The 26,963-nt window shown below is 36.4% G+C and overlaps 1 protein-coding gene and 1 non-coding gene across 2 annotated transcripts in view; one reads left to right on the top strand and one right to left on the bottom strand.

The window, feature by feature from the left end:
* The window catches only part of RTTN (rotatin), an 84,075-nt gene that overhangs the window by 28,314 nt on the left and 28,798 nt on the right, over window positions 1-26,963 (top strand). Inside the window, exons 19-33 of the mRNA XM_085220703.1 lie at window positions 2,638-2,737; window positions 4,242-4,330; window positions 6,802-6,919; window positions 7,193-7,289; window positions 8,652-8,720; window positions 9,030-9,218; window positions 11,664-11,903; window positions 15,041-15,185; window positions 16,306-16,460; window positions 17,589-17,808; window positions 18,545-18,673; window positions 20,323-20,430; window positions 21,047-21,205; window positions 21,588-21,659; window positions 25,110-25,302. Of these exons, the coding sequence (XP_085076829.1) occupies window positions 2,638-2,737; window positions 4,242-4,330; window positions 6,802-6,919; window positions 7,193-7,289; window positions 8,652-8,720; window positions 9,030-9,218; window positions 11,664-11,903; window positions 15,041-15,185; window positions 16,306-16,460; window positions 17,589-17,808; window positions 18,545-18,673; window positions 20,323-20,430; window positions 21,047-21,205; window positions 21,588-21,659; window positions 25,110-25,302 (2,083 nt within the window). The remainder of the gene's footprint in view (window positions 1-2,637; window positions 2,738-4,241; window positions 4,331-6,801; window positions 6,920-7,192; window positions 7,290-8,651; window positions 8,721-9,029; window positions 9,219-11,663; window positions 11,904-15,040; window positions 15,186-16,305; window positions 16,461-17,588; window positions 17,809-18,544; window positions 18,674-20,322; window positions 20,431-21,046; window positions 21,206-21,587; window positions 21,660-25,109; window positions 25,303-26,963) is intronic.
* TRNAA-AGC (transfer RNA alanine (anticodon AGC)) lies at window positions 11,076-11,148 on the bottom strand. The gene has a single exon. It is a non-coding gene; the product is annotated as a tRNA-Ala (tRNA).

A 26,963-nucleotide genomic window follows, 5' to 3' on the forward strand; every position in this document is an offset into this window, starting at 1 on the left:
GGCAGTACTAAGGTCCACAAGTCCATGGGACCTGATGGGGTGCATCCATGTGTGCTGAGGGAGCTTGCAGAAGTCATTGCCAAACTGCTCTCCATCATTTTTGAGAGGTCTTGGACAACAGGGGAGGTCCCTGAAGACTGGAGGATAGCCAGTGTCACTCCGGTCTTCAAAAAGGGCAAGAAGGAAGATCCGGGTAATTATAGGCCTGTCAGCCTCACCTCTGTCCCTGGAAAGGTGATGGAACAGCTTGTGCTGGATACCATCTCCAGACAACTGGGAGAAAAGGAGGTTATCAGGAGTAGTCAGCATGGGTTCACCAAGGGGAGGTCGTGCTCGACCAACCTGGTGGCCTTCTATGATGCTGTCACATGCTGGATGGATGGGGGAAAAGCGGTAGATGTAGTCTACCTTGATTTTAGAAAGGCCTTTGATACTGTCTCCCACGACATCCTTATAACAAAGCTGAGGAAGTGTGGGATAGACGAGTGGACAGTGAGGTGGGTTGAGAACTGGCTGACTGGCAGAGCGCAGAGGCTCGTCATTGATGGTGCAGAGTCTGGCTGGAGACCTGTAACCAGTGGTGTCCCCCAGGGGTCTGTGCTGGGTCCGGTCTTGTTCAACATCTTCATCAATGACCTTGATGAGGGGATAGTGGCCACCCTCAGCAAGTTTGCTGATGATATGAAGTTGGGAGGATTGGCTGACACGCCTGAAGGCTGTGCTGCCATTCAGCGAGACCTGGACAGGCTGGAGAGTTGGGCAGTAAGAAACCGGATGAGGTTCAACAAAAGCAAGTGTAGGGTCTGACACCTAGGGAGGAAGAATTGCATGCACCAATACAGGCTGGGGGATGAGCTGCTGGAGAGGAGCTCTGCAGAGAGGGACCTGGGCGTCCTGGTGGACGACAGATTGGCCATGAGCCAGCAGTGTGCCCTCGTGGCCAAAAAGGCCAATGGCATTCTGGGGTGCATTAAGAAGAGCGTGTCCAGCAGGTGGAGGGAGGTGATCCTCCCCCTCTACTCTGCCCTGGTAAGGCCTCATCTGGAGTACTGTGTCCAGTTCTGGGCTCCCCAGTACAAAAAAGACAGGGATCTCTTGGAAAGAGTCCAGCGGAGGGCCACAAAGATGGTGAAGGGCCTGGAGCATCTCCCCTATGAAGAAAGGCTAAGTGAACTGGGTCTGTTTAGCCTTGAGAAAAGAAGACTGAGAGGGGACCTGATCCAGGTTTATAAATATCTGAGGTGTGGCGGCCATAGTGGTGAGGCCAGTCTCTTTTCAGTGGTACGTGGAGACAGGACGAGGGGAAACGGACATAAGCTGCAGCACAGGAAGTTTTGCACGAATGTGCATAAGAACTTCTTCACGGTGAGGGTGATGGAGCACTGGAACTGGAACACAACCCAGGGAGGTTGTGGAGTCTCCTTCTCTGGAGATATTCAAGTCTCGCCTGGACGCCTACCTGTGTGACCTGGTGTAGGGAACCTGCTTTGGCAGGGGGGTTGGTCTCGATGATCTCTAGAGGTCCCTTCCAACCCCTATAATTCTGTGATTCTGTGGATCAGTTAATAGAAAACCTGAAGTACAAAGGGAACAGACTTGCCCTGCTTATGGTAAGTTAATTGCACATGCATAAGGTCTGATTTTTCTCAGTCTTTTTTCTACAAAATCTATTTTTGCTGAAGAAGATAGGTTTCAATATAAAAATATTCTAAAACATTGGAAAATTGTGTCTGTGTTTTCCAAGTATTATTGCTTTTGTGGAATGGAAAAATAGTCATGAGTATGTATTCTATGGGAAAATTATTCTGTATGCATTTGGTCAGTTAAGCTGTGTTTTCTTATTTATTTATTTCTACCTCCCTTCCATTCTTTTCCTTTACCCTCAAGAGATTAACAATCTGTTAATCAATTGCTAAGGTGATTCCTCTCTGTTTTAAAATTATTCTGACAATTATTCTTGATTTATACTCCAAAAACCATAATGAAATCTGTACAGATATAAAGAATGATTTTATTCCTCTAACCCTATTGCCAACAGTTCCCTTTAGAGACTTTAAATTATTAATTCTAGCATTTCTATGTAGTTTTGGGCTTTCTGTAGTCCTCCATAAACTGAACATTATTTATTAGAAATCAGCTTCTGTTGTTTACTATATTCTTTATACATTACAAAAATTAGAGATTTGTTATAAAAGGGTTACAGTCTATTCCTTTCTTATTACGTACACGTGAAATCTAATTAAATATATTCTAACAAAGAATATGAATCCTTATTTTGATGGAGTCTGGATCTTTTCAGTTATGTACAGTGACGGGACAAGATGCAATGGGCACAAACTGAAACACAAGAGGTTCCAGCTAACCATGAAGAAACACTTCTTGACTTTGCAGGTTACGGAGCACTGGCACAGGTTGCCTATAGAGGTTGTGGAGTCCCTTTAAAGATCTTCTAAAGCAGAATGTGAACCTGGGCAGCTCTGTAGGTGACCACAAGTTAGTGGCTTCAGCCTCCTGAAGTCCCTTCCAGTCTCAGCTATTCTGTAATTCTGAGATTTTCTACTTCATAAAGAAATGTGGCAAGTTACCTTATTTCACAGTTGCATATTGGTTGTAAATCTAATATAGCTTTACTTTTAGGTAGAAACAATTGAAAAGCTTTATGACATCTTGACTTCTGATGCTGTTGACATAGTTTTACGAAAGTCTGCAGCTGAGCAGCTGGCCATCATTTTACAAGGTAAAATTGTTGAGAAAACTTACAGTTATATGTTGTTCATCATATGAACTTGTAGTTTTGCTATTTTTGGGGTATATTTCTGTAAATTATTCTTTTTGTATGTTTTATGTGTATTTTTGGATCAGAACGTAATACTGTTGTGGACAGTAGTGTCTTTTTTGTTACCATCAAGACTAAGAAATAGTGTTCTTCCTGGTTTGAAAACAGTTCCCCCTGGTAATAGAGGAAGAAGCTAAATACTGTGAGCTCTGTAAAAACTTTTTTTTTCTGCCTTGCCTTTTAAATGTTCATCATTCTGTTGATAACAACTTATGGTGCTTCAAATATTTTCTTTAAGTACTATATCTTGATTGAGGGAGTTACTATAAAATATACATGCATTTTTAATGTTCCATTTCAATTAGGAAAGTCAATTCTTAGATTACGTAGGCTACTTTTACATGTTTTACATGTAGTGGAGAATTTCTTCTAATATCCTAAATATTTCTCTCCATTTTGAGATGGTCTAAGTTACTATAGTTAAAATGGATTGAAATGTCATCTGCATGAACATCTTTCGGTAAACTCAAGTTGAGCTTCTATGTTTATATCCTCTTTGAATATCAAGATATGGACTCTCTGTGGCTTATAGTATGTTCCTGCTGATAGTCTTTATGATTCAATTTAAGTTACTAATCATATGTGTTACATTTTCATTGATGAGTTTGTTTGTTTTATAATTGTGTTGCTCAAATGGGCAAAAAAATTATGAATTGTTGCAAAGACTTGATTAAATTAAAACATAAGAAAACAGTCTTTTTAGAGTATTATTTGGCTCAGTGCAGAATCACAGCCTAAAGATTTGTACTGTACCCGATCTGTGTGATTTGAGCACAGATTTTATTCAAGAAATGCAAATCATAATGATAGAAACTGGGAACATGAAATCTGAGACAGTATCAAAATTGAATTTTTGTTTTCAGAAAAATGATCAGAAAACTGAGGAAATGTCTTTTGAATTATAAAATATATTTGACTATGACAGGAAAACTTTTCAAATGTCAAGAGACAATATGAAAGTTATCATAGGATAAAATTCCACAGTAAAAAAAAAGAGGGTTTTTTTTTTTTTTTCATAAAAAGGATATTCAAGAGTTTACCGTAGTCAGATCATTACATTTACTTTTTTTTTTTTTTTTTTTTTTGCCTTGGAGAGTATTGTCTGAAATCTGTGCTGTGATGACTGTTTGGTAGTATGAGTGTCTCTGGTCTTTTTCACTTATGCAGTTACTGTAAAATTTTTTAAATTAGTTAATATTTATGCATTTTTATTTAATTAGCATTTATGCTAAGCTAAGCTAAAGAAAGACTGATGAACAAGAACTGGAGCTTTACTTGCTGTTAAAATTGTTAATCAACAGAACAGGTTTTGCTCTCAGTGGAAGTTTTTGATCATTGAGAAAAGTTCAGTATTCAATTGATTATGAAACCAGTGTTTGTTAACCACCTTTTGTTTTTCCTACAGATACCCACATGCATGGTATTGTGAAAAAGTTGGGTGTGGTAGAAAAGGTTTTGGCTTACCTTAATGAATGTGTACATGTGAATGGCAAGGTAAAACTACCTTAGCATGAATTTGCCTTTTTCTGCACTTAAAACTCTGACTTTCTTTGTGGATCAATTTTGCATACAGTAAAAATATTTAGTAACATTTTAAATTTCAAAATATATTTGTTACATTTCTGATGATATTAAGATTATCTTTCTTAGGGAAGATTAGTTTGTCTACCTGTGAGAATGGTTACTTTGTTGAGTGATGTGGTTCTTAAATATACCTGAACTTCTACAAGATTCTCAGTAGCGACCAAAATACAACTTTTTTAACTCTTAAAAGCTATTGATTATAATAGTCACTAAACTTAAGACTTGAGGCAATTTATAATTAAAAGTTAGATTAGGTTCATTGCAAGTGAGAATTTACACATCAGATTAAGTTTGAAAAGCTTGGCTCAAAGGACACCATGATGGACCGTTTGTTACATCTTTACTTACTAATGTTCGTTTGCTGCAGATTTTTTCCCCCCCAAACCAGCTTGTTATTTATTTTCAGTCCAAGAATAAGTAATTTTCTGACTACAGAAGATCACTTAACAAAGAACAGTCTCGTCAGATAAGATCATATTTAAAGCTGAATGCATTTATGTTGCAGATGGAGAACCTTTCCAGTTTTGTTAATCTGGTGATTGAATTTTTCTGAAAGTCTTTATTTACAATCATTTAATGTCAGCTTATTTAGGCTATAAAGTTTCCCTCCAATGGAAAAACTTCTTTTCTCAGTTTGCTTCCATAGCGTTGGTATAGCAGTCCAACCATCCAAACTTTACTTATTCAATTTTTTAAAAAAAATAATTTTTGTATGGTAATGATTTCTTTCTTCAAAATGTGTAAGAGCTGGGTTAGAAAATAAATCAAGTAGAAGCACTGCTTACGTCTTCTGTAATGTAACTTTATCTAAACAGAAGGCAGTGCTAGTTTCTTTAGATCAAAGATCATAGAAACATAGAATGGCCTGGGTTGAAGAGGACCACAAAGATCATCTAGTTTCGACCCTCTGCTATGTGCAAGGTCACCAACCACCAGACCAGGCTGCCCAGAGCCAGATCCAGCCTGGCCTTGAATGCCTCCAGGGATGTGGCACCCACAACCTCCTTGGACACTGTTCCAGTGTGTCACCACCCTCTGAGTGAAAAACTTCCTCCTAATATCTAACCTAAACCTCCCCTGTCTCAATTTAAAACCATTCCCCCTTGTCCTATCACTATCCACCCTCGTAAACGGCCATTCCCCCTCCTGTTTCTATGCTCCCTTCAAGAACTGGAAGGCCACAACGAGGTCTCCCTGGAGCCTTCTCTTCTCCAAGTTAAACAAGCCCAGTTCCCTCAATCTTTCCTCACAGGAGAGATGCTCCAGCCCTCTGATCATCTTAGTGGCCCTCCTCTGGACCCACTCCAGAGCTCCACATTCTTCTTGTACTGGGGGCCCCAGGCCTGGATGCAGTACTCCAGACAGGGTCTCACGAGAGCCGAGTAGAGGGGGACAATCACCTCCCTCTCCCTGCTGGCCACCCCTTTTTTAATGCAGCCCAGAACGCAGTTGGCCTTCTGGGCTGCAAGCATACACTGCTGACTCATGTCTTGCTTAAGATAGACCATGTAAGTTGCATTAAACAAGTCATTGGGGTGCAGTCTAGCCTAGATTGCAGTTCTCCCTTCAAATGATTTTTGATTTCATTCTCAAGTCTGTAGGGGGGGGGGGGGGGGGGGAGGGGGGGAAGCAAAAAACTATACACATACAAAAAAAAAAAAAAGCCTTGCTGCTTCTTAGTGAAACAGCTATCGGCAAAAGGATAAACTTTGTAGTAGAGGGAAGAAGCACAATTTTAAAAAGACTTTAGATGGGCTCATGCAAAAGATGCTTTCCCATATTAAATAAGCAGAGTTTTTATCTGTTGCATATCCAATGATACTGTGTTTGGTGATGGACTTCACGAAACTAAATTTAAAGGTAGAATCTCGGGCAAGCAAAGTAATGTTCTGTGAAGGACATGCTGTCTTCTCATTCTGCAGTAGAAGTGATTTTGGTCCTATTTTTGGCTGCTGACTGGTAGTTTACCAGCTGCTTTCTTATGTTTTGTGATCTGATTGGGATCAGAAAACTATCTGATACAGTCAGCTATTTGCATTTAAAAAAGAATGAATAAGGTTATGAATAAGTAGTTTTTTTTAAATCCTTCATCTCACATATGCGCTTCTAAGAAGTACATATTTTGGAAGCGTGTTCTATAACCATATATGAAGTCAGAGACCAACAGTGTCACCATCAATTGCTAATAAAATGAAGCCAAAAGTTATCAGATATTTTCTAATGAATATGCAGTTGTGCAAGGACAACATTTTCTTGACTAAGAATGTTTCTATACTATAAATAGTAGAATGTGCTTGTTTATAGCATAACAATTTGTTTTGAGCACCTCATAATAGATTATCCTGGTTGATATCAATATTAAATTGTTGTTATTCTTGCAGGTTATGGAATCTATAGTGTTACCTTGTCTGATACTCTTACGGAAACTCATTTATGCTGATCCAGATGTTCGTTTATCTCTAGCACAGCAATCATCTTTGTTGCTTTCACTATTCAGAGGTGAAGATTCTGTTTTGACTTGAATACATAGATAGAAAGAAAATGTGTGAAATATGTCAGATGTCTAATCAAAAGCTTTCATGAGTGTTTTGGATAACTTCAGAGTCCCTGATATTTTAAAGAAAACAGTTTGCTAGTGTTACCAATGTTGTGACATCTGATGAAGATGTTAGCAAAATAGCTGGAAAAAAAAGTTAATAACTGTCCTTCCATGTACTGTTAAATGCCACTATGTTCCTAACAATTTTTTAAGGTATCTTTTGTTTTATTCAGTTTCCCTGATATTCCAAAATGATCAAGCTGTTTTAACAGAAGCTACAGTATTGCTTTGTCTTCTGCTGTTCGATGAAGTATCAAGAACAGATATGTGGTACGAAAAAAAGTTATTCAATTGCATTATCTTAATCAAAATTTAAGATTTTCATGAAAATTAGCTTTGTTTGGATACACACGAATATACGTATATATAAAAACTATCAACAGAATTTTAATATGTTTGAAATTGCATGAATTACTTATTTGCATGTCAAATGAATTGTTTCAGTATTTAGATTGCATGTTATATAGATCTACTTGTCACGTATAAGTTCTTTGTATGTAAGTGTTAAGTACATTTATTTTCATTTTCAGAAAGCCCTGGTTATTCTCTAATCCATGTTTTCCATAAATGGAAACTGCACTAATCAAATAACTAGCTATAGATGTGCTGTTGGTGATTTTCTAACTCAATTAGAATTCTCTTATTTACCTTGACTTTCAAGCGTAGTGGTTGCCTTTAAGTCAAAGGACTTCAGCTGATGTTATATTGTTATTTTAAATCAGTATGTGCATCAAGAAAAAATGTGCTCTTAAAATACACACACATGAAATACACTGAAAAAAGCTCTCATGCGTATTTGTGTCTAATAGAAAAAGAGTACATGGGTCACTTCAAAGTAATGCCTCCTATTTATTTCCATGGAAACTACAGCAGATGCAAAGAGCACAATAACAACTGTTTGATACTGTTTTGTAGCTGAGAATTTACTCTTTTTCAACGTAGTCAACACCATTTGCTATGCATTTTCACTAGCCTATAAAAGCCTTAATGCTGTGCTCATAAAAAATATGCACCAGTGGAGGTGACCCACTGTTGCCATCACTGAAACACATTGTCTCACTGTGCTTTCATCCACTGTTTGGTCTCCATAAATGTTCAGCAGGCACTAATGTATGTCAGTGGATGTCGTTTTTTCTGCATAGAGAAATTTAATTCCACACCTTTGCTTCATACACACTTCCATGTCAGATGCCATTTTGTCAGATTGCCTCTTTGCTGCTATGTGCCACACAGCAACAAAATACAATGAAAAATTGTCATAACCTCTATGGCCATGCCACCAGCATTTGCCTTTGATGTCACAGGTCAAAATAATAAAATAGGAGACATTACCTTCAGAGCAGCCTTGTAAATAAGCCTGTGCTCTGGTTCTTAATTTCATTTTTCAGGTATGTTACATCTCCAATAAGTATTCTATATGTATGTGATCTAAGAACTACCTGAATATTGCATAATCATAACGAAACAGAGCTTATTAATATAAATGTATTTAGCAATGAGTTCTTCAAGAGCTTTTTGTAGGGAAGAGGACAACTATATCAGAATCATAATGAATAACTACTCTAACTACATAAATAATGAATTAGTAGATAATCAAAGTTAAAATAAGAAATAACTTAATCTTTCTTTCAGGACTGAGAGCATAAACAATAATGGCACTGTCCTACCTTCCTTCAGTTTACCTGTTGCTGTTGTTAGACGGTATGTTGGCTTTTTGTTATTGATCTTTGTTTTCTTCGGCTTTTTTGGGGGAGTGGTTTGGGGGAGGTGAGGATTGGCATTGTTTGTTTTTGTTTGTTTTTTCACTAAACTTAAGTCATTTGCTGTCCTCCTTAAAGGATAGAAGCAAAGGAAGGCATTTGGTATTGAAACCGAAGTTGTCTTCTCTTTTAAGTGATAAATGTGGAGTTTTCCACCTAGCCTTTTTTTTTGACAGTTTTTAAAACATTATTTGCAAATTTAAGAAATTGCTTGACTGAAGCATTTAATTGTTGCTTTTGTTTGTTTAAGATATCATCTCCCTGTCAAGATCACTGCTCATCATATAGTTAGCCCTAATTCCATTGTAGTGCCATTGTCTTCTGAATGCTCGACTATGAAACCTGTGTCAGATATGCTAAGGATGTCTTGGAATCTGTCGTGGTACCATGGGACTGAAAACCTGTTGCAACTGAAAAATTACGAGAAGCAAGCAGAAACGTGAGCTGTTCGATCTTGATTTTAAATCTTAATATATTTCCTTTAACTGTCTGCTCAACATCAAACAGCAGTACAACTTGTTTATAGTTTGAAAATATTTTCTTCTAAATGTAAAGGATAGCATCCCAGGAGTTGTAAATAAGTTACCATGATATTATCTAAATCATAGAATCATAGAATTGCTCAGGTTGGAAAAGACCTTAAAGATCATCAGTTTGAACTGCAACCTAACCATACTACTCTAACTCTAACAGCCCTCTGCTTAGTCATGTCCCTGACCACCATATTCAAGCGGATTTTAAACACATTCAGAGATGGTGACTCAACCATCTCCGTGGGGAGCCTATTCCAGTGCTTAACAACCCCTTACATAAAGAAGTTCTTCCTGATATCTAACTTAAACCTCTGCTGGCACAACTTGAGGCCATTTTCCCTTGTGATGAGTGACAGGACCAGTGAGAAGAGCTAGCCTCGCTCTTGATGCAATCTTCTTTCAAGTATTTGAAGTGAGCAATAAGGTCTCCCCTCAGCCTCCTCTTCCCCATACTAAACAGCCCCAGTTCCTTCAATCTCTCATCGTAGGCATATTCTCCAATCCCTTCACCAGCTTTGTTGCCCTTCTTTGGACCTGCTACAGCACCTCAATGTCCTTTCTGTACTGAGGTGCCCAAAACTGAACACAGTACTCGAGGTGAGGCCTCACCAATGGCAAGTATAGGGGCAGCAGTACTTCCCTAGTCCACCATTTCTGATACAAGCCAGGACAAATTGGCCACCTGGGCACGCTGCTGGCTCACATTCAGCTGACTGTGTATCAGTACACCAAGGTTCCTTTCCATCAGACAGCTTTCCAGTCTCTCCTCCCCAAGTTTGTAAGGTTGCCAGGGGCTGTTGACCAAAATGCAGGACCCGATACTTGGCCCTATTGAAACTCATGTAGTTAACCTTAGCCCATTGATCCAGTCTATCCAGGTCCCTCTGTAGTGCCTTTCTTCCCTCAGGCAGATCAACGTTCCCTCCCAGCTTGGTGTTTATTGTCTGTGAAGTTACTGAGGGTGCACTCAATCTCCTCATCAAGATCATTAATAAAGATGTTAAATAGAAGCAGCCTCAGGACCAAGCCCTGGGGGACTCTGCTTGTGACTGGCCGTCAGCTGGATTTAACTCCATTGACCACAACTTTTTGGGCCCGGCCATCCAGCCAGTGTTTCTCCCAGCAGAGCGTATCCAAATTGTGGCAGTCAGCTTCTCCAGAAGAATGCTGTGGGGGACAGTGTCAAAAGGCTTTACAGAAGACCACACTGACAGACTTACCTTCATCTACTACCTTGTCATAAAACAATATCAAGTTTATTAAGCAGAATCTACCATTAATAAATCCATGCTGACTGGCCCTGATCCCCTGGTTAACCTTTAATTGATCCATGACAGCTCCTGAGATTATCCTTTCCATCACCTTCCCTGGGCTCAAGAGACTGCTAGGTCCCTAAGACTGATAGGTCTAGAGCTACCAGGATCATCTTTCCAGTCCTTTTTGAAGATGGGCATCACATTTGCCAGTCTCCAGTCTGCTGGGACATCCTTAATTCTTGGGGACAGATGAAAGATGATGAAGAGTGATGTGGCAATGGCAACCACAACCACAAACTCCCTCAGCACTCTGGGGTGCAATCCATGTGGCCCCATTGTTGTCTTTCACCTTAGTGGCCAAGTTCAGTTCTAGTTGGACTTTGGCCTTTCTAATTTTCTCCCTGCACAGCTTCACTGTGTATTTGTTGCTTGCACCCTCTTCCAAAGATCATAAACTTTTCTTTTGTTCCTGAGTTCCAGCCAAAGGTCTCTGTTCAGCCAAAACACTGGAGAATGCAGGCATCGATCCTGCTACCTCTCGCATGCTAAGCGAGCGCTCTACCACTTGAGCTAATTCCCCTCCTTTCATAGGCAATCAAGAAAATTCTCTTGACATGCTTTGGTGAGCACTTGATTACCAAGGTTTCTGAGATTCTTTTGTATACAGAACTCAGAATCCCTGATAAATCATTTTTATTTTAACGTACGCTATTCAAAATGAAATTAATTTCTTAAAAAGAAAATAGCATAGTCTACCAGGCCAACATGTACAATGCCATAGAGGAAAAATTCATTACAAACCATGAATGACACCTTTTAAAGTAGTTTCTGAGAGGTGCTCTCTTTCCAAAGAACTCAAGCAACTCAGGATTTGATTTCTTGTGAGGTGGCTTATTGATAGTGTATTTTTGGTTTTGGGCTCCTGTTTTGAGGTGAAAAAAGAAAGGGGAAAGAGTTGATTAACAAAAATACATTTTGAAGGAAATTTATATTTTGTCTTCTCATCTGAACTAAAATAATTATACTTATATTTACTTAATTTATACTTATATAAGTATACTGATGGATGATAATTTTTCTTTTATGCCATTTCAGATTTTTAGACACACTAAAACTCTCCTCAGAAGACATCCTTATACTGAAAATAACTCACACAACCTATGGACTGCAGGACTGTCTTAATTCAATCATTCAGGCAGTATCCCATAGGGATGTTAAAGCTTCTCTCATTAGGCTCAGCTTTTATGCTCTGAATGACAGACTTGATTTAAAATGCATCTCTGGGTCTTGTCAAACCATTTTGAAGAGCATTGTTTGGCAAAAAGCAATAAATAGGTAAGCATACTGAAAGCAAAAATGAATTACAGGTATGTTGTTTAAATTATAAAGTTCGTAGTTTTAATTTCCTCAGTTTTAAGGATTTGATAGCCAATGTACTTTGATTCTGGTTGTTTTCTGTGCATGTAGTTAATCAGAATGATCCCATAGAAAATTTATTATGTGATCCTGTAGTTGACTTCTGTTTCCTTGTACTTCCTAAAGCTAATAGATAAGACTAAGCACAGATTATACAGGTAATATCATCATTGACTTTGCTTGTATGCTATTTTTATTTATTTATTTATTTAATTATTTTCTGAGTGTTTGGTTTGTGCATAGTTTTTCTTTCATTAGGGCTGGAATTAATTTCTGTTCATAAAATGCATCATCTATCTGTTTGCAAATAGATCTTTAACAGTACAAAATGTGTAATTGTAATGTGTAAATGTGCAAGGAAACGTGACTATTCTGGATGTGCTGAGTTCTGAGTATAATCCACCTCTGAGCAGTTCTCCACTAGTTCTGACTTTAAAGTTCTGTTTAGAGCCTACTGCCATGTGATTCAAAGTATAAGTCCACTTAGTTCTAGTGTATAGCTTTGTATGTTTTGTTGACAGACTGGTATATCAATACAGCACAAATTCTGTTAATTGTTTTGTGTTTTTGTTTGGTTGTTTTTTGTATATCTGTCCAAATTTTGGTTCTAATGTATGGGCTGAGAATCTTCTCCTGTGTACTGCTTAGGAAAATGGGAATGGTTTGTTCTATACCACGCTCAAGCTACACATTGATATGTTCTCATAATCTATCAATATTTTGGCGCAGTATGTAAAACTTGTACTATTTTGGTTGCTATCTTCACTCAATCCAAGTAAAAGCTAACTTTTGAAACTGCTCAATATTTTCACTAAATGCAAATGAAAAGGAAAATGATTGTACGTGTGCATTTGTTCTCCTGTAGCTTGGGATCCAGCTAAATACAGAAATAGTTGTTTGGGCATATCAGCTTAAGGAAATAGCTTCTGTCACTTCCAAAGCTTGTTAGTAACGATTGTTTAGAGAAAAAAAAAAAAAAAAAAAAAAAAGAAAAAGATAGGATTCACCCACAAATGCTTAGAGAGCTGGGTGATGTTATTTTGTGAGAAATGCCTGAGGACTAGAGGAAAGCAAACATCACTCCTGTCTTCAGGAAGGGTACATGAAAGACAGGAATGTCATTGCGAGTAGGTTGGCTTTACCAAACAGAAGTCATACTTGGTGAAGCTGCTGAAATCCTTTTACAATGAAAAGTCCAGTTCACGGACTGGTTTGGCCCAGTTCCCTGACTAGCGGGTGGAGGGATTTTGCAAAATCCATGCTTCCAGGAAAGGGAAACAGGGGACCCCGAAATAATTAAAAACAGTGGCAACAATCTGAGGAGAATCAAACTAATTTACTAAATATAGTATCAGAATGCAAAATAACACACTATAATACAATATAATTAGAATTGAAGCTAATAAATCAAATATAATGAGAGATAGTGTCCAAAAGGTGGATAGGCCTCACCATAAAGCTGAGGTGAGATGCTCAGTCTGGTTGAGCAGCAGAGACAAGAGCCTGACGAAGAAGAACCTGATGAAGCACATAAGGTGATCTTTCCAGGGGTTATATCTCCTCTCTGACCGCAGTGCCCCTTGGGATATATAGTTCTTCTCTTCCGGACAGGTGTCTGAAACTTGAGCATTAACACTTTAACTCCCAGTGCACTACATGGTGTTATGATGTAGAATACAGATAACCAAAAATCATAAAACCATGACAGTTCTGCCTTGATTTAAATGTTTTTACACGATGTTTTAAAATCCTCATAGACAAGCTAATGAGGTATTGGTTGGAGAGGTAGATAGTGAGATGTATTGAAAGGTGGCTGAACAGTGGAGCCTGGAGGATGGTGTGTTGATCAGTGACATGAAGTCTTGTTGGCTACCTGTAACTAGCAGTGTACCACAGCAGTCAGTACTGGATATAATCCTGTTTAATATATTCATTAACAATGCAAAAGTTGGGGAAGAATACCTCCAGCAATTTTATGTTACAAAATTGGGAGGAGTAGCTTATATGCCTGAGGGTTGTGCTGCCATTCAGGAGGATCTTGATAGGCTAGAGAAATGGGCTGACAGAAACGGAGACTGCAGAGAAGGTGGAGCCAGATTCCCTTCGGTGATGCCCAGTGACAGGACAAGGTGAAATGGGCAAGAATTGAAGCACAAGACATTTTATCTGAATATCAGGAGACACATTTTCACTGTGCAGAGCAATGGCACAGGTTGCCCGGTGAGGTTGTGGAGTCTCTTCCTTAAAGATCTTCAAAAGCCACCTGGACATGGTCCTGAATAAGCAGCTCAGCATGACAGCCATTGGACCAGATGATCTCCAGAGGCCCATTCCAAGCTCATTGTATCTATGATTTTGTCATTTGTTTATGTCAAAATGGCAAAGTATAAGAATGCCATATTTAAACTATATATATATATATTTAAAATCGTAGAATCATAGAATGGTTTGTGTTGGAAAGGACCTTTAAAATCATTTAGTTCCAGCCCCCCTGCTATAGGCAGAGACATCTCCCACTAGACCAGGTTGCTCTCAGAGCCTCCTGCAGCCTGGCCTTGAATGCTTGTAGGGAGGGGGCATCCACAACCTCTCTGCGCAACCTATTCCAGCGTCTCACCACCCTCATAGTAAAGAATTTCTTCCTGATATCTAGACTCCCAGGGCCTTCTCTTCTCCTGTCTGAAAAGCCCCACTCTCTCATCCTGTCCTCATAGGGCAGGTGCTCCAGCCCTCTGATCATCTTTGTGGCCCTCCTCTAGTTCTTGTCTCTGTTCTATTTTTTTCTGTCTTTTCCAACAAACAATTCCATGTCTTTTAATGTATGAAGTATGTATAATACAGGTGTGTTTCAGTTTAAATAAAACTGATATAATTCCTTTTTTATTATTTGCAGTTATGTTATGTGTATTTAAATAATTTGAAGTTTAATATAGGCAACTCCTTATTTGCTTGATATTACATTTGCTTAGTTAATTCAGCTGTATTAGACTGAGATCATAGCACTTTCTTTTAATTCCCTAAAAGTATGAATATATATACACTTGTTTTTATTGCAGATTTTTGCAAGTGCTTCCAGCTTCTGCTGAGGATGAGAAGCTTTTGGTAGATGTCCTAAGATTTTTGAACAAATTGTGTAGAGATAAGAGAGCAAGCTTGGAGGCAGATCATCTGAAGTGGATCCTGAAATCGTTACTTAAAAGTGTAAGAATATAAATATGAACTTGTTTTGCTGTGGTGTAGGTAACAATAATAGGATGGTTATACAGAGCCATGTAAGTGTAGTTAGCTATATGTAGCTTTATGTAGAGCTTTATACATACACTATATATGCATTTATATTAAGTAAGTAGCTGTACATATGAATATACTTGTACAGCTGATATATGTATAGCTGTGTGTTTAAGTATGTAACTGTGTTATCTGTGTAACTCAAAGAACGAGGTTCTCTGCAGGTATATTGTGACTTTCTGCATGATAAAGGAATATAAATGTCTGTCTTGGATTAAGAACAAGAATTGAAAGTTAAGACAGAAGTTTTTGTTGTTTCAGTTTTGATTTAAAATGGCTGCAATACATTTACGTAAAACATTTTTATAACCCTGAGGAAGGTATTATATGAGCATAGTTCATACAGTTGAAATATAAAAATGCAAGTATAATATTGGAGGAATATAATTTATTTTTATTTTCAGTTTTTTAGATGTGTGCTTTTCATTTGAGATGTTTTATCTAGTATTAGTCATTAAGATGTACAAAAACAAGTAGGAAATTAAGATTAAAAAAGCAGTATGAAACAACTTGTACTTGTCAAAATATAGTAATTCAATCTTATTGTATGAAAACTAGTTTCTAAAGATAACAATGATGACTGCAGTTGTATAACTGCGTTACAAAGTACTGTTCTTCACAAAGCAAGTACATACTGTACTCAAAGCAAGGTCTTACAAGGGTTATCATATATTGAGTGTACATGCATTTGCATTTTTCCATTTTAAAAAACAGTTTAAACATTTAGGAAAAAAGTGCTAGTGATCTTCTTTTCAATTACGTAAGACTGATGTACTTCAATTTGTATGGTTAACAAGAGATCCTTTAAAATGTGGTAGGTATGGCTAATTAATACCAGAAAATCTTTACTGTGTTGTTGTTGTTATGATTTCAATTTACAGAAATATTTCTTGGTAAAATGATTATTATGGAATTTGTGATTTTTAGTGCATGTGATTTTAAAGCACCAAACGGAAAACTGGCTTTAGTGTGTTTATTAAAACAGAATTTAAGCAATGCATGATGTGACTGTATTTTTATTCTTTTCTCTTAGAAATCAAGTTCCCTTTTGGGCCTTTTGGTGCGACCGGAATCCCAAGTGCGGGATGAAACAGATGAAATACAGACTGCTGTCAGACAACGACTGGATAAAGAACTCATTCATCTTTTTAACACACTGTTATTTTGTTCAGTATCAGTGACTGACAGGTACAGTTTAAGTGGAACTGCCTGTGTCATTCTGACTGGGATAGTAATGCCTTGTGCTACTGCATCTTAGAGTTTGGAAATAATTACATCACAATACAGTCATGGTAAACTTTAAAAACGGAATATACTTCTCTTTAAGTGAAGATCAACATTAGCTATACCTTTTCACAGTAAAATTAGGAAATTAAGGAAATTGTGAAGAAGTGCACTAGTGCAGTTTTTCAAAAAATGATAATTAAATTGATGGCACTGAGAAGATGGGCTATTTCTTTTTCACTACTGGAAATTTGCTTAAGTGATAGCTGGATTGATTTTTCTACTAGCTACTTGCAGGAAAGTAAAACAACAGAATATCAGCAAGTATTTATTTCCATCCTCTTCCTTTTTGCTCCATAGTGCATCATTAACTATCGTGCACACTGGTTATTGTTAGAATGCCTACTTCCAGAATGAGGTGCCATCCTTTTTCTGTTAGTCAGACAAACAGAAATTAACTTCTATAGGTTTTTTTTCCTAAGTTTTTAAAATAATATTTTCACACTAAATCCTTCTATCCAAATGCATTCTGAGATGCTAAAATTGCAGTTGACGTATTTATCTGTGTGCCACAACATAACTGCTAGTAAAGATTCCTTCAAAATGCTATCTTTACCATTCCTCCCACTCAGTTACTCAATTTCTAAATAAAACATAAGAAAAAAATGACAGCTAGAAAAAGAAGGATTATAGAAATCCCTGCCAGTTATGTCTTATACTCCTTTATTTTCTGTCTGTTGGTGATAGATTTGCAGGAAATATTTTAAAACTTGGTGCCTGAACCAGAACAAACATAAGCAGAATCTTTGTGACACTTGTCACTCTGAGTTATCCAATGTTCTTGAACTCCTGCTCTTTTATATGCTCATTAGAAATTAGAGTTCTATCTCGTTTGTCCGTGTTTGGTTAAGCAGTCCTGTTCTTAATTTACTTCTGCGTTATTTGGTGTGTAAGACAACAGTTACTAATTGATATGCTGAGACCCGCTTAATAGCAATAATAATAATGATGCACTGGCCTCTTACAAAATAATTAATTATAATAGCTTTATGCTGTCATTTGATGCTTTTTTACCTTTTATAATTAATCCAGAGAGGGCTTGGAACTTGCTGGCTGTTTCAGAACTGAGCTGGCTCTCAAGCTTTTACAGTCCTTAAGGCTAACAGATGCACCACATTTTTATGGACTTCCTTCACTGGAGAGAACACTCAGAGGAATGGTTCATGTTACTGCACTGCCAAACTGGAGTACGTATTCTGCTACCGCTGAACCTTTCACAATTTGTAAGAAATATTTAACAGGTCTTCTTGAGGTAAGTAGTTTATCTTATCACCTAACTTTTTTTTTGAATGCTTGTAAAGTCACTGTAACTAATAATATTATAATTTTTACGCTGTACTTCCAGTGAATATAGTTTCTATGAAAGGTGCTTTTCTTTCTCCAAGAAAATAGCTAAAAGATTAAGACGAGATTGAGTGACTTGTGTCTTTACTTAAAGGAAAATAAAAGTTTTAAAATGTGTTTACTTACGATGATTGAGTATATTGCACGTGCTTTCCCATTCCCTTTAGAATTTTATATAGAAAGTTGATTTATTTATTCCAATTCAAGTCCCAAGAAAAGATAGAAATGACCTGTATTCTTCAATGTAGGATTTTGGAAAATAAACTGTATTTTTAATTTCAAACATAGCAGAAAGAAGCTTGCTGCAATAAATGGCCTCTTTCCAACAAAAACAAACTTTTCAACTCTGACTGAAATACAGTATTTAGCCAGCTTTCTATGTAAAAATATACTTATTATCTAGATCCACTCTATTCTTCATTTGAATAGGCAAATAAAATAACTACTGACCTTCAAGGATTTAACCATACAGGAAAATGATGAATGAGTAAGTGACTCATAAATAAATTAACATCTAGCCAAAAGAGTGTATTTGATAATTCACCATTTTTCCATGGGTTTAATTTACGTGTGTGCAGTGGTTTATACTCTACCTGTGTAGTGCTCACAGTAAAGCTACTGTGAACTTATTCCTACACTCCCAGGTCATCTCATCGTTTTACGTTGAATGGGGAGGAAATGCTATGTCCTTTATGGGAAAAGGTGTTACAAAAAGCACTGTTCTTTGTTTGCTTCACTTATCTCATGAAATGATGGCTCAAGCTAAGGATACGGTGAGTACATTATAGTTCCCCTTATCTTGTCACTTTTGATGGCTAGGCACAGATATATTTTAACTGATATAATTCAATAATTAAGTGTAATCATTCTGGAGAATTGCAGTCAACTCCACTCAATGCCTATGATTGCCACTTGTGAAAACATTTCAATGTGGTGAAATACGCTTTGTATTTGGAAATAATGCTTTGGTTTTGAGGAAAAAAAAAAAAAAGTATTCCTGGTAGCATTCCAGTTTTTATTTCTGCAATCCTGTAGTCTTTCATGACTGAAAGAGGGGACTTAAATTGATTTTTACGTATGTATTTATTTTTAATCATGTAGAATAATATCTATAATAGCATAATAAATGATGGTGGGTTTTTTGTGACTGTAGGTCATAAAGTGCCAGCAGCAATGTCCAGATTCTAATATTTTATATTATTATAAAATAAAATAAAGTTTTAAATCCTATCCATTGTTTACAAGTTACATGATTAAGCGTGAGATCTTGTGGAGAGAGGAATACAAAATTAACCTTCTTACTCTGTGCAAGCTATGTTGTACAGGAAATATGGATAACTCGTTTAAAAATAAAAATTGCAGTTTATTATTAATGCTAACTTAAAATGTACAGTCTATGAATTGAGACAAAAACTAGTTAAAATCCAGGTGTTTTTAATGTTGTTTTGCCCATTAGCAGTATTATGAACCATTCTCATTCTTTGTTACTTAAAGAACCATCTTACTAAGTTAGACATAGAATCCTTTAGCTCATAGCAATGGACAGAAATGACCTACAGTTGTTCATAGAGTTTATGAGAAATAGAACAGATGCTTAGTATATGATAAAATTGCTACAATGTTTTATTTCTTTCATTTCTTTGATATTGCTTTATGGTCATACTTTCTTACTTGGGTGTATTTCATTTTGTATTTTAATTCTCCTTCTACTTCAAAGACTGTAAAAAACCATGTTTACTGTTATCAATATTGTGTATTGAGAAGATTCATGTGAAAGACAGTGTTCCAAGTGAGGCATCCAAATGTAGTCATCTATTTTGTAAAAAATATACAGGGCTGAGACATTCAGAAGATGCACCTATAAAATTTTGAATTGCATAGTTCACTCAGAACATAATGCATTGTGCAGTGCCATGATTAAGCAAAGCACAATGAGTACGGGGTTTTTTTTACCAGAGTTAAGGAGCTGTATTTGCAAAGTATGAATTCATGGAATCTGCAGCTAAGGCACTTAATCACATGGTAGGTGCACAAAGTAATAAACTGACTTAAGAGGTAGCTGCATGTTGTTATTCAGCAGTTTCCTGCATAGATATCATGTCTAATTTTTTTCAAGCATTTAAGAAACAATAAAAAAATGTATGGAGTAATTCCTAAACATTCCTAATATTTCAAGTAAAATGTTTAATGCCTTTAGTACTGTTATCTTAATACTAACCAGAAGTAATAAATTTAATTTTATTCAGTAAGTGGAGTCAATACAATATATGTATGTTTATAGAGACAATGAACATCTTTTTCCTGGAGTATCAGCGTTATGTACATTTAAAGTAGTTTAGTATGCAATTGACAGCCCAGGCTGTTGATGGCATTGAAAGATTTAGAAAATAATTTCTAATTTTATTTTCTGTTTTCTGATCAGGACTGGGTATCTCTTTGGTCTTTGCCTTACAATAACAGTGAAGATCAAATTCCTTCCCACCTAGGTCTGACATGGCTGGTTCCTTTATGGGTAGATAGAGATCCTGAGGTTAGTTAATGCAAAGTTGATATCTTATTTTGACACCTAGCTATATGCATGATTTTTGTTTCAGGAATTCAATATTGAAACTACCGATTTGCATTATTTTCAATATTACTGACTGTATCCTAAATAACAATACCAATAAAGTAGGGAGAATATTTTCTTATAAACACTCTGAAATCCTTCCCTATATATTCAATCTTCTATCCTCTTATTAGTCATTTATGATAATGAATCATAGGCAGTTTTCATCAACTTTACTTTAGCTCTAATGCAAAAATGTGTGTAAACTACAAATTTAGAGCAAATATATTTGATGCTCACCTGTTAAATTATGAGTTTTTGAATCAGAACTATTTTTAAATGGTAAAATGCTGAGAATATTGAATATACATTTAAGTATTCAAAAATTTATTCATTTTGTTATTTATACATACATGTAGTTATGACCGTGAGTATAGAGCCAGGTGAATGCAGGAAAAATAACTTGTTTAAACAGTTTAAACCCTTTTAAAATCATTCTGTCTAAGCTACAGATTTAGTTGATTGAACTCAACAATAATTAAAAAAATGTGTTATTACTGTAAGTAATGTCATTTTCTATTGTGTTTACATGCACTAGGTCAGATTTACTGCACTTGGAATAGGATCAGCTCTTACATCTCTTGAATTAGGTTGCATTGCTTTAGCAGAGAGTTGCAAGAACATTTCAGGAGGGCTATGGGGAACAGCGTTAAACATCTTTCTAGACCAATCTGAATGCAGCATGGTACGCAGGGAGGTATGTTTCTTGTCACATTCTGCTGTCTTAAATTGTTGTCGGTAGTTTGTTATGGAGAAAACAAATAGCTAGATTTTAATCTGTTTTGTTCTATTTAAAAGCACTTTGGCGTACCAGCTTATCACCAGTTCTCTAGTAAATATCTCCTCATTGCAAACTAGAGGTAAATTAGAGGTAATCTCTTGCTCTTTTTAACTGTATAGACATCTCTCTCAACTCTAGTTGTAAGATTTCTTTTATTAATCTACATGAACATGAAAAATCCTTGTTTTGACATGTATCTAAAACAGTGGAATAATTTCTCAACTATCCTGTTCAATCTTATGTGCTTCACTGAACTCTGATGGCTAGACAGTAATGTTGATGCATTCATTTCTTTTAGGCTGCTTTTATTCTACAAAATCTTCTTGTGATCCCCATTCCTACTGAAGATCTGAAAGACTGTGTTTGGCAAGTGAGTGACTATTACACTTGATGAGAAAGTTCATATTGTCACGGAGAGGCATTATTTGATATAAGAGCTTATGTTAGTATATCTACAGAATAAATTTAAAAAGTTACATCTGAAATGAGATTTTTGAAAGAAATATGTGAATACATAAGCTTCTTCCACCTCCCAGAGAGTTCAAGAGAACAAGTAAAGCTTTATTGTATAGTATCTTAGATCATGTATATATGGTATCTTAGATATAATATCTTTGATTTCCAAGGAAACTTCATTACTTACATAGTATTGATGTTTTAAGATAAAAATTGGTTAGTTATTTTGCCTGGAATGCAACTTGAATTTAGGTGTATAAGAAAGAAAAAATTCTGAGAAAGCAGAGTTTAATGTAGTGTTTAATATTTTGAAAGAAATATGAGTGACAGAAAGCATGCCTTCCCAAAGAAAGATGAAGTAGCTTCTTGCTTTAAAGACTTTTTTAAGAGCGTACTCCCTTTCTTAAAGAGATGAGCTACAGCAAGTTGCTCAGGGCTATGTCATAGAATCACCCAGGTTGGAAAAGATTGTCAAGTCCAACCATGACCTAACCATACTACCCTAACTAACAACTCTCCATTAAATCATGTCCATAAGCACCACATCCAAATGGTCGTTAAACACATCCAGGGATGGTGACTCAACCACCTCCCTGGGGAAGCCTATTCCATTGCTTAACAACCTTTTCTGTTAAGAAGTCTTTCTAGATATCCAACCTAAACTTACCCTGGCGCAACTTGAGGCCATTTCCCCTTGTCCTGTCACCGGTGAGAAGAGACCAACCCTGCTCTCACTGTAAGCACCTTTCAGATATTGGAAGAGAGCAATAAGGTCTCCCTTCAGCCTCCTTTTCCCCAGACTAAACTGCCCCAGTTCCTTTAGTCTCTCATCGTAGGCATATTCTCCAATCCCTTCACCAGCTTGGACCTGCTACAGCACCTCAGTGTCCTTTCTGTACTGAGGTGCCCAAAACTGAGCACAGTAGTCAAGATGGGACATCACAAGTGCCAAGTACAGGGGCAGGATTACTTCCCTAGTCCTGCTCACCACACCATTCCTGATAAAAGCTGGGTTTTGAATTTCTCCAAGAACAGAAACTCCACAACCTCTCTGGATAACTTTTTCTTGTGTTTGACCACCTCCACAGGAAAAAAAGAGACATTATTTCTGTTTTACTTGGATAAATTGTTGCTGAGTCACGTGTACCCAAAATGCATGCATCTTGCAGAGCTGCATTTTATAGTATGTCTCTCTTTACATATAATTATAAAGGAAGATGTTTAAGTAGTCTGTAACATCTGGCTTTGGTTTCAGTCTTTGGATATTAATGAATTTATTTTTTTATCAATAGAAATAATTCTTTAATAGCATGGGATTTGCAAAGTGAAAGCCATTGTAACATCAATATAAATTTGCTGTAAGCGTGTCAATATAAGTTGCTTTTCAGTCTTCAAATCATTTCAGTGAGTAAGGTGAAGTGACAGAAATTAAATATGGTTGAAAAACTCAGAAGGCATTCCAATGCAGTTTATGAGTTTTGAGTCAATTCTTATTAAGAGCATTTTAATAGAGATTGCTCATCACCTGGTGAGGGCTCATACAGAAAGATGTTAAACAACATTTGGGGCAATAGGCAAATTAAAAGTGCTTAAAATATAAATAATAATTAAAGTTGTAAGATACCAGCAGGATAAAATACTGTATTTCAGACCTACTTATTTTTCAAATGTACTATTTGAAAGATAATTTGAAATTTACAAGATAAATTGTTTCTAGACCTTAATACAATTGAGTCTGAAGGAGGCCAATTAAGTGTATTTGGATGAAGAGCAGGAATAATGTACCATAGCCAAAGTAGAACATTTATATTTCTTCCCTTAAATAAATAGATTTGGGAAAGAAAAGGCTGTTACTAGAGTTTATAGGCTTTAGTACTGTCTGTAATGTTGCTTTTATCCATTTTGTTTGCTTCATAATTGTTTATTTTGCTGTGTTATTTTAAGGAGTGACCACAGGAGGCATTTTGTAATAAATCAGCTGTATAAGTTTTGCTAAGATTGTAATGTATTGCATTTTCTGAAAATTGCGGAAGTCAGGACGCATTGTGAGAGGAACTCTTTCATTGCTCCCATTATACAATAAAGTGATTGGCATAGCTTCTTAAAGTGACAAAGACAGTCATGGATTTTGATTCAATTTAAGAGAATTTCTCAAGTATACATTTGTCATTGTTGATATAACCTAAGCATATTGCTGACAGTGTACGAGCAGTTTTATAATTCATTATAAGCAATTTGTATGAAGTAACATTGTTCTTCAAACTATTTGACATCTCATTCTTTATCAATTAATATCAAATGCAAATGGTCAAAATTGTCTGTTTATGTATTATACAAAACAAAGAATCATCTGTAACTATTCAGAAGTCTGGCTATAGTTTACACTGTTTTACCTGATCCTTTCTTGGAAAATAAGTTTGTATTCAGTGTAAATAGAGGGGTTAGGGAAGATGTAGAGCCTCCTAGCGACAAATAGCATTTTTCAGATGACTTCATTGTCAGTGAAGAGCGGAAGTAGATGAAGCACAAAGGAAAGTTTCTACTTAGTTTTGCAAGATGCCTCCTAAAACTTGCATAATGTAATTTTTTTTCTCATTCCAAATTCTTTTGCTGGTTAATATTTTTAATTTTTATGAAAACAGATGATAACTTGGCTTCATATTATGATTTTGTTTTCTTCTATTAACACAGAAAACACTGAAAAAATTGTTGTAACAGGCAGATCTAGCTGCTGGAAACAAACAAACAAAAAAAAAAAACAAATTCGACTACTATGAAGCATTTCTTATATTGTATAGATACAGCTCTCTAGTGAGTGTTCCTGAAGTCGTTGTTTAAAAATAAGTGACTGAAAACCATTCTTCAGAGATAAAATCTCTATTTTATTTTCCAAATAATTGTTTGTCATAGATTGACACGAGATAGATGTAGCGTAACAGCTGTATGCTTTTTAACAGGATTACTTGTTCAGAGTGTACTCTCTCTCCTACAGGAAACTTTTGCATTAGTTGATATCTGTAAGCAGAATTACATGAGAAACTTGTAACAGCTGCATAGAAAGTCATAGAAAGGTATAACTCGGGATTTAAGACAGTATTTGTATGAGAAGAATTTATAACCTTAATTTCTCAAGAGTTAAATATCTATTTCCATTCTTATAAGTGGAATGTTTTTTGTAAAACTTCATAATTTATTCAGTCTCAAAATCTAAATTTGACTGCCAGAATCTGGTCTATAAAACAGCTATACATATATAGACAAACAGTATTAGGCTTGAAGTTGTGTTTTGTTTGTTTTTGCCAGTTTATTTTTTATGTAAAAGATTCCTTGAAAGAAATTAACTTTTTGAATTTCATGTTTTCAGGGACCTTGTGTACATGATGAAGAAACTGGCCTCTCCCAGACCGGAAAACCTGCACTTAAGGCTCTTTTGCATCACTGTCAGTTTTACAAACATTTGAATCAGATGGTGAAACACTGTTACCTAGGTTGTTATATGTTTGATGTGAATTCTGCCAAGGAAGACAACCATGTCATTGAAAAAAGTGGTTCAACTGGTAAGTTATGTTAATTTTGCAGTATTTTTAACTAGATGTTACTTCAGTAAGCTAAGTAATTCATATTAAAGATGGAGTTAAAATAGAATGTGTTAGCCATGAATGTAAATGTTTTCAAGTTCAATTTTTACCTTAAAGTTCTAAGAATAAATAGATCACCAATTCAACAAATTTCAGAAAAAGCTCTGAACTGTTTCATACAACTTCAAAAATTTATAAATGGAAAAAGATGTACTGCAGAACCAATTACATTACCTTGCAAAGCATTAGGGGTAAATACTTCTTACACTTGTGAATTTGACATAGCAGTACAATCAAAATTTAAGAAAAAAGAAATACATAGACAGGTATATTACCAGAAGAGGCTGACCCCCACCTTACTGCAGCCTCCTTTTAGGTAATTGTAGACAGTGATAATGTCTCTCTTGAGCCCCCTCCAGACTGAACAATCCCAGTTCCCTAAGCTACTTCTCATAAGACTTCATAGTGCCCTTCTCTGAACACACTCCAGTTCCTCAATGCCTTTCTTATAGAGAAGGGCCCAAAACTGATCACAGTACTTAAGATACAGCCTCACCAGTGCTGAGTACAAAGGAACAAGCACCTCTATAGTTATGCTGACTACGCAGTTTCTGATGCAAGCCAGGATGCCATTGCTTTCTTGGTCACCTGGGCACACCGCTAGATCATGTTCAGCTAGCGGTCAGCTAGCATCCCCAGATCTTTTTCTGCTGCACAGCTTTCCAGCCACTCTGTCCCCAGCTTGTAGTGTTGCATGGGATTGATGTGACCAAAGTGCAGTGTTGAACCTCATACAATTGGCGTCAGTCCATTGCTCAAATCTGGATCCCTCTGTAGACCATTCCCACCCTCAAGAAGACAAACACTTCCTCCCAACTTGTTGTCATGTGCAAACTACTGAGGATATATTCAATTCATGGAATCATAAAATGCTTTGGGTCAGAAGGGACTTTTAAGATTATCTAGTTTCAATCCTCCTGGTATAGGCAGGGACACCTCCCTCTAAACCAGGTTGCTCAAAGTCCCATCCAGCCTTGCCTTGAATGCTTCCAAGGAGGAGGCATTCACAGTCTCAGATTCCCTCATCCAGACCATCAGCAAAGATATTAAACAGGACTGACCCCTGAGGAACAGTACTTATCACTGTTTGCCATCTGGGTTTAACTCCATTCACCACCACTCTCTGGACCAGACCATTCAGCCACTTTTTTAACCAAAGTGCAGTACACCTGTCTAAGCCTGTATAATCTGGTGCTATACTGTTGATTTATTTTTTTTCCTACAAATAAAAACCTCAAAGCCTATTATTAACAGGTTTATGATATAAGATTTTCATCACTAATTGTTCAGAAATATTTACAAGTTAATTCCACCTTCTTTATATTTATAAATATTGGTTCTCTTGAAATTGGTTCTTTTAAAATATGGGCTTAAAGATTTTTGAGGATGAGGACATCAGTTCATTATGTTTGTACTGCGAGAGCCCAAAATAAGTACTTTTAGCCTATTCCATTTTAAATAAAACTAAATCTGAATTATGTAAAATTATTGAAGGCTATGTGATTGCAATTTGAGCTAAATGTAGCTTTCCCATGCTTTTTTGTTATAGCAGAAGATTGTATTCTATTCAATTTCTATTT

This window comes from Meleagris gallopavo, chromosome 3 (genome assembly GCF_905368555.1).
Source record: "Meleagris gallopavo chromosome 3, MGAL_WU_HG_1.1, whole genome shotgun sequence".
NCBI lineage: Eukaryota > Metazoa > Chordata > Aves > Galliformes > Phasianidae > Meleagris > Meleagris gallopavo.